The 7863-nt window shown below is 56.0% G+C and overlaps 2 protein-coding genes across 2 annotated transcripts; both read left to right on the top strand.

Annotated features, from left to right (window-relative positions):
• The first annotated feature begins 2290 nt into the window (after positions 1 to 2290).
• Positions 2291 to 4639, top strand: LOC104565910 (disintegrin and metalloproteinase domain-containing protein 9-like). Its single transcript, XM_010212654.2, has one exon. The coding sequence runs from the start codon at positions 2291 to 2293 to the stop codon at positions 4637 to 4639; it is 2349 nt and encodes a 782-aa protein (XP_010210956.2).
• Positions 4640 to 5444: 805 nt separating this feature from the next.
• LOC104565911 (disintegrin and metalloproteinase domain-containing protein 20-like) lies at positions 5445 to 7844 on the top strand. Its single transcript, XM_010212655.2, has one exon. The coding sequence runs from the start codon at positions 5445 to 5447 to the stop codon at positions 7842 to 7844; it is 2400 nt and encodes a 799-aa protein (XP_010210957.2).
• The last annotated feature ends 19 nt before the right edge of the window (positions 7845 to 7863 follow it).

Below are 7863 nucleotides of genomic sequence, written 5' to 3'. Positions count from 1 at the left end.
TCCCCTTGTTAGGGCAGACAGTGCCTGTGTGATTGACTGTAAAGTGTTTTGGTGTCTTGGAGGGAAGTCATCAATCCCAAGGGTTTTTGTGATGAGGAATTGCTTTTTATGTGTGGACTATTGGTTTTTATTGTCTGTGATAAGTGAAAATGGCCTGATTGAAAATGGAGGCAGGGAGGGACAGATAAAGAAATGTCAATTTGATGATTCAAGGTCAAATGGTTTTATTTATGTGAGGAAGTTGAGCATAACAACTTTATTATTTAAAGCGTTAAGCTACATTTCAGATTTCAAAATTAAATACCAATTTTAAAGTTATATTTTACTTTCTCTTCCCTATGTTTTTAATTATTATTATTACTATTTTTCAGTAGACGTAGCGAAGGTAGCTTGTCTAGATTATGCAATGTTTGACTTGGTAATAAATCTACTGATCCTTTATAGCAGACTGTGAATATTGTAAATATCTCGAGATGGGTCATGTGGGATCAAAGAAGAAATTCTTTGTAAAAACACTAACAGGATATGGGGAAAACATGTAGGGCTTCTTTTTTTTTTTTTTTTAGTAGAATTTTATTTAAGAGAGAAATATCTGAAATCATTTGACCTTTTCAAAATTTTATGTATATCTGACTTTTCCTGTGACTTGACTATTTTCAGTTATATATATTAAAAGAAAAAAAAATAGAAGAACTTGACTAGGAGAAAGAGGTTTTGATTGGAAATAGCAACACGTCAAAGTTTCGCTGTCATCACTTCAGGTTTTTCTTTTGGAAATCTGAGTCTCCCCTCATCTGCCATGTTTAACTTCTGTGTATTAAAATGTTTTCATTTCTCCTCTTCAGTGTTAACTGTACTATGTTAGTTTATTTTGGATCAGTATTATAATGTAAATATTATGCATCAGTGTATATAAATGATTTTACTAAACTCAAAAGTTACCGGTGTCTTCTGTTTGGTGTCCAAGTGCCCTTAGCGCAGCAGGGGACGGACAGTTGTGGCCCGCGCGACACGGCAGCGCCTTCCTCGTGCCACCCCGCTCCCGGGCCAGGTGCTGCCTCCTGAGCAAGGTGGATACGTTGCTGTAGATGCTGTGCGAGTGCCAGGAGGGGCTGTATTTTGTAAAGCACTTTGGATGCCCAGGCTGGTGCTGCAGCACAAGGCGCCTCCTTCGCTCGCTGCCCTTCCGGAGGTGGCAGCAGTTTGTGCCCAGGGCTACGTGTTAACCCTGCACAGGCTACAGGTGATTGCGGTAACTGCATCTTGGAGGGGATTGATCCGCTCTGTGGGCAGGGCAGCCCCCTGCCCTGGCACGCAGCTAATTCCCAGTTCTGGAAAAGGCTTTCTGCTCCCAGCCCCTGCTTTGCTTGGCTTTGTGACAGCAACCCGATGTGTCACATGAGCGTTGGGGAACAAACTGTCACATTGAAAGGGAGGCAGCAAAGCAAGAGAGGGGCCCCCTTCCTTGGGAGGCTTTAATTAACAGCTCTCTTTGGCCATGGGGCTGGCAAGGGAAGGGGGAGCACTAAGCTCTTCCTGAGCATCCCAGGCCGTTTAAGGAAGCTGCACAACCTGCGATGTCCTAGCAAGTGCTGCAGAGATGTGGCAGAAGAAGAGATGCTCCCCTGCCTGGCAAAGGCAGCTGCAGGGCCCAAAGTGCATCTCCAGTGAGAAGAAAAATTCCCCATAAATCGCTTAAGCCTTTGGTGACAGGCAGAGCACTGTGCCCTCCAAGTGCATCTGTCAGCAGCGGCTGAGGCTCTCCCTGCTGAAGCCAGAAGTCCCATTAGCCTTATTATTTTCCCTGTAATCTCCTACGGCTTTCTGCTTAGGAAAGCTTAATCCCCTTTCAAACTAATGGCTGCGGTAGTGCTGGCTCGTGGGCAGGCGCAGGGGCAGCCCCGGGAGGGCAGGGGAGGCCGAGGCCGCGCGGAGCCACCCAGAATGTTTGTGTTCAAAGCAGAGCGGCAGAAACGGCCGCCGCGGTGGCCGAGCGGACGCCGTCCCCATCCCTGCCGTGTCCCTCCCCGCGTCGCTTTGCCGAAGGGTGACTTACCTGGTGGTCAAGTAGCTGAAGGAGGCCAAGACGAGGCACGCTGGGCACTGTGGGCTGAGCAGGAGGCAGGACGGGTGGCCGCGGGAGGGAAGGTGTCCGGGATCTGCCCAGGGCGCGCGCTGAGGCCTTGTGCAGGCTGCGGAGTTCACTCTTTCTTGCTGAGCTAACGGCAGCTTTTCTGTGTCTCGAAGGCCGCGTGTCCCTCTCCTCCCCGCGGCGCGGGAGGCAGCAGCCATGGTGGCAGCCGCGTGTCGGAGCGGGGCGGCCGGCGTCGGGACGCGGCTCCTGCGGCTGGGCCTCCCCGTGGCGCTCCTGGCGCTCGTGCTGCCCTGCGGCGCGCAGCCCGCCTGGGGCTACGCGGCCTACGACATCGTGGTCCCCAGGAAAATCAGCCCCAGGGCAGGGAGAGCCAGCCGGGACAGGGTGTCCTACGCCATCAACATCCAGGGGATGGATTACACCCTAAAGCTCCAGCAGAAGAAGGACTTCATGGTCAAAAACTTCCCGGTATTCACCCGCAACGCCCTGGGTGTGGTGGTGGCCCAGCAGCCCCGGGTGGCAGCCGATTGCTACTACCAGGGCTACGTGGACGGCAGCCCCGACTCCACCGTCACCCTGAGCACCTGCAACGGCCTCAGGGGGCTGCTGCACCTCGGCAACCTGAGCTACAGCATCGAGCCCCTGGCGGGTTCCTCCACGTTCGAGCACGTGCTGCTGCAGACGGAGGACGTGGCGCTCGGCGCGATCATGTGCAGAGAGCCCCCGGCGGGGTGGCAGTCCGCAGGCGCCGGGGCAGCCAGCAGGCAGTTCCAGCCCTGGGGCCACACCCGCTACCTGGAGCTCCTGGTCGTGGTGGACAAGGAAGGGTTCGACGCCTTCGGTAAAAATATAACCAACGTGACGCTGGAAGTTATCGAAATAATCAATCTGGTGGATGGGCTGTTTTACCCCTTCCGCCTCCGCGTTTTAATAACCGCACTGGAAGTTTGGGCAGAGCAGAACCCTATCGGTATTTCCAAAAACATAACGGAGGTTCTCCTTAATTTTAATTCTTGGCGGAAGCAGAAAAGCCTCATGCACACTGGGTATGACGTGGGGTGCCTGTTCGCCGCGCTGGATTTCAATCAGGGCCCCAAAACGTTGCACCTGGGCGGCAAGTCCAACTTCGCCAGCGTGTGTGACAGACAACGCGCCTCTGCTGTGGTGTCATTTGCAAAGCTGCCTCCTCTGCACGCGGCCGCGCACGTCGCGCACGAGCTGGGGCACGTGTTCGGCATGGAGCACGACGGCAAATACTGCAGGTGCGGCAACACCACCAAGTGCATCATGAATGCGCACAGCATCGTCAACTATCAGTTCAGCAACTGCAGCACCCAGTACTACTATGATTTTATAGCATCGGGGAAAGGATTCTGCCTCAATAATGCCCCGGAGTCAATAATGCCTTTTCTACCGCAGCGCTGCGGGAACGGCATCGTGGAGCCCGGGGAGCAGTGCGACTGCGGCTCCGCGGCGCGGTGCAGGCTGGACCCGTGCTGCGATAACACGTGTCGAAAGAAAGAAGGAGCCGTCTGCACTTCTGGAGGCTGCTGTAGGAAGTGCAGGCCTCTCCCCGAAGGAGAAGTGTGTCGGGAGAGCACCGGGCCCTGCGACCTGCCGGAATATTGCAGTGGGAAATCGGAACATTGCCCGGCGGACGTGACCATGCAGGATGGGACTGTGTGCGCTGAGGATGGGTACTGTTATGCAGGCAAGTGCCGGTCTCACACGCTATTGTGCATTAGTATCTTTGGCAAAGAAACAAGACCCGCTCCATTTAAATGTTTCAAGGAGGTGAACATGAAAGGGGATCGGTTTGGCAATTGCTGGGGGAGTGGGTCAGATGGCAAATTCGAGAAATGCAAGCTAGAAAACGTCCTGTGCGGGAGGATGCAGTGTACAAACATCAGACGGGTCCCCTGGCTGCAAGATCACACAACCATCATCCAGACGCCAGTGGGGGACACGTTGTGCTGGGGCACAGACTACCACCTGGGGCTGGACATCCTGGACGGGGGCGTTGTGGAGGACGGCATGCCGTGCGGGGAGAAGAAGATCTGCATTAACCGCACGTGCGTCCCTGAGGCCGCGCACCTGACGTCCCCCTGTTCTTCTAAGAAAACGTGCAGAGGGAATGGAGTTTGCAACACGAAAGGAAACTGCCACTGTGACGACGGCTGGGCTCCTCCTTACTGCAAGTTCGCTGGCTTTGGAGGGAGCATTGACAGCGGGCCTGCACCGGTCACTAAAAAGGGGCTGTTCAGGTTGATCATGGCTACTATAGTAGTAACTGTTGTTATTCTCCTGGTACTTGCAGCACTCGGTGTTTTGCTCATGAAAGGGCTCAGGAGCGCCCAAGCATTAAGCAGCCTCACCAAATGCTTCCAGCCCAGAGAGCAGCCACCCACAGAGGCTGAGCAGGAGCAGCAGGAAGGAGACGGTGCTGGAGCACAGGAGAGTCGAGGGGCTGGGGCGGAGGAGGCAGCCGGCAGCGGCAGCGAGGCCGGAGTCAGGCAGGCACCAGCTGCAGACTCCCAGGTGTAGCGGATTCATGTTAAATTGATTTGGATGCCTGCGTACAGCTAGGGGACCCCGGGTTGCAGTGTGTAGAACAGCAAAATGAAATTGTTTTGAAAGACCTCTGTGGGAAGAAGAAAACCTCACTGAAGTGACAAGGAGACTCGGATTAACTGGACACCATCCCAAAGCTTTGCATTGACACAGGAGGAGAAAGATGGTCCCCGGGGGGGCGGTTCTGCAGCAGGGAGGACCCTCCCCATTTGCCAGGAAGTCCCAAGAACTCCTGGGTCCTGGAGCATCCCTGATGTCTCACTGGAAGGGCTTCAGACCGTCCACGTTATCCATCAAGCTCTACATATCAATCAGAGCTGCCTCCTGCTCAGGACCCAGCTGCCTTCAAACTCATCCTGGGGCCCACAGGCATCTCTTTCCTCCACTGCACAGACAGGAATAGATGGTGCAAACCTCAGACCCCGCAGGAGGGAGGAAAGGGTTCTGAGGCCTGCATTATGAAAAATAAAAAAATAAAAAATAAATAAAAATTTTAAAAAAGGAAAAATAGTTGAGATCCTTTGATGTAGTATAATTGTGCTGAGAATAAGCACAAAGACAGTTTGTTATCTGCTTGGATGGCCGCTTCAGTGCTGGGCTGGAGCAAACGTCCTGGGCACAGGCTGGACAGGAGGAGGAAGGGCGTGGGTAAGGCTATATGGCCCCCGCAGCTCCCTGCATGGCAGGGGATCCTCCCTTGGGGACAGGCTCGGCTCCCCGGGCTGTGCCGTGGGGCCGCGTGGCTCCGTCCCTGTCACTGAGGGGCTCCTCACCCACCATGACGCAGCCTCTGCCCGCAACATGGCGGTGCCTGGACCGCTCACAAAATGGCGGCCAGGCGGCGCTTCTAGAACCTTCCCAAGGCAGAGGAGATGCGTTTCAGGGTGCCATGTACCTCGGTGCGGTGCCCACAGCTCCCAGCGAGGCTCGAGAGCCCTGGGGGGCCCGCGTGAGGATGGCAGGACCCTCTCTGCCCGCCCCGAAGGTGAAAGGGGGGACAATGAGGTGGCGGACGGTCGCCCTGCTCCTCACGCTGGGGGTCTCCATGGGCGCCTCGGCAGCCCGTCTCCACCCTGGCGCCGCCGGCTGGCACCCGCCGCGGGGCTACGCCACCTACGAGATAGTGCGGCCGCGGCAGCTGAGGCCCTGGGCCGGGCGAGCCATGGCGGGCGAGGCGTCCTACGCCATCACGGTGGAGGAGGAGAATTTGGTGGTGCACCTGAGGAGGAGGAGGGGGCTGCTGCTGCCCAACCTGCCCGTCTTCACCTACAGCCCCACAGGGGACCGGCTGCTGGAGCAGCCCCACGTGCCCGAGTGCTACTACCAGGGCTACGTGGAAGGCCGCCCCGGCTCCCTGGTGACGCTCAGCACCTGCTCGGGTCTGAGGGGGCAGCTGCGAGTCGGCAACCGGAGCTACGGCATCGAGCCCGTGCCGGGATCCCTCACCTTCCAGCACCTTCTCTATCGCAGGGAGGAGAGCCCAGACATGTCGCTGACGTGCGGCCTGACCCAGGCTACCCCGCGGCAACAGGAGGGCATCAGCGCCAAGCTCAGCGCGCAGGACTACCTGCAGCAGCTGAAGCACACCAGCTACGTGGAGATATTCGTGGTGGTCGACCACTACCTGTTCTCCTTCTACAGGAGGAACGAGAGCGCCGCTGTACAACTGGTCGTGGATGCCATCAATTTGTCGGAAACGTACTACTACCCCCTCAAGGTCCGCATCTGCCTCATCGGGATCGAGATCTGGACCCACAGCAACCTCATCGGATACAGCCAGGACATCGAGTATGTCCTCAACAACTTCAACGACTGGGCAAGCCAGGATCTCTCGCGGAGGATGAAATATGACCTCACACATTTATTTACCTACAGGGACTTTGGATTTGTTGTTGGGCTGGCGTACGTAGGCAGCGTCTGCTATGCTGGTTATAACACAGGCCTCGTGACGCACATACGGGGAGACTTTGTCATCTTTTCTATTATTTTTGCCCACGAGCTTGGCCACAATCTGGGAATGGAGCATGACGCAAAGCACTGCGTGTGCGGCAAGGCCACTAAATGCTACATGACTGGAGAATCGCTGGAAGACAGCAAGGCCTTCAGTAACTGCAGCATTAAGAGCTTCCTCGACCTGCTCCAGAGAGGGGACGGCAACTGCTTGCGTAACGTCCCGGAGCCTCATAGACTTTTCTACTACCAGCTTTGTGGCAACAAGGTGATAGACGAGGGAGAGCAGTGCGACTGCGGGAGGCCGCTGGACTGCCAGCGCGATCCGTGCTGCGACCAAAACTGCCGCCTGAAGCCGGGAGCCGTCTGCTCCATGGGACGGTGCTGCCAGAAGTGCCACTTCCGCGCCGCAGGGCACAAGTGCAGGACGGAGACGGATGAGTGCGACCTGCCCGAATATTGCAACGGGACGTCCGAGTGGTGCCCGATGGACTTCTACGTTCATGACGGGACGCCGTGCAGCGACAACGGCTCCTGCTACCAGGGAAAATGTGCCACCTATGACAAGCAGTGCAGGAAGATCTTTGGGAAGGAAGCCCGGGGTGCTCCGGAAAGTTGCTTCAAAAAGCTGAATGTGAAAGGGGATCGATTTGGCAACTGTGGAGGCGATGGGACCTCCGCTGCTTTTGTGGGGTGTAAACACCAAAATGCTCTGTGCGGCCGGCTGCAGTGCGCAAACGTCAAGAGAATACCCTTCCTGCGGGGGCCTGAAACCATCATTCAGACGCCAGGGCCCCAGGGCTGGTGCTGGGGCACGGGCTACCACGCCGGGATAGACGTACCTGACATTGGAGGTGGCCTCGACGGCACCAAATGCGGTCCACAGAAGATCTGTATCAACAAGACATGCAGAGATGCTGCAGCCAGGAAAGAGTGCGATCCGAAGGTTTTGTGCCACGGAAAAGGGGTTTGCAACAACCTCGAGCACTGCCACTGTAAGGCTGGCTGGGCTCCTCCGGACTGCCAGTTCCATGGGCTTGGAGGCAGCGTGGACAGCGGCCCGCCGCCCCCTCTCTCCATGTCCTTCTCGGAGGTTGTCCAAAATAAAGCTTTTGGGACCGCAATAGGGAGCAGCATTGCTGTTGTCCTCACTCTGATCGCGCTTGTCGTTGTTGTCATCAAATACAGGACGGCGATGGTTGCACTTTTCCGTAGAAGACTAGCCTAAAATGGAGCTAAGATTGCTG

The sequence above is a fragment of the Tinamus guttatus genome, unplaced genomic scaffold (assembly GCF_059628265.1).
Source record: "Tinamus guttatus ecotype Peru unplaced genomic scaffold, ASM5962826v1 Tinamus_guttatus_pri_ptg000223l, whole genome shotgun sequence".
In the NCBI taxonomy this organism is placed as follows: Eukaryota; Metazoa; Chordata; class Aves; order Tinamiformes; family Tinamidae; genus Tinamus; species Tinamus guttatus.
This window is presented reverse-complemented; position numbering and strand designations above follow the sequence as displayed.

Coding starts and splice junctions, on each gene's coding strand:
- LOC104565911 (XM_010212655.2), top strand. CDS start 5,445: ATGACGCAGCCTCTGCCCGCAACATGGCGGTGCCTGGACCGCTCACAA.
- LOC104565910 (XM_010212654.2), top strand. CDS start 2,291: ATGGTGGCAGCCGCGTGTCGGAGCGGGGCGGCCGGCGTCGGGACGCGG.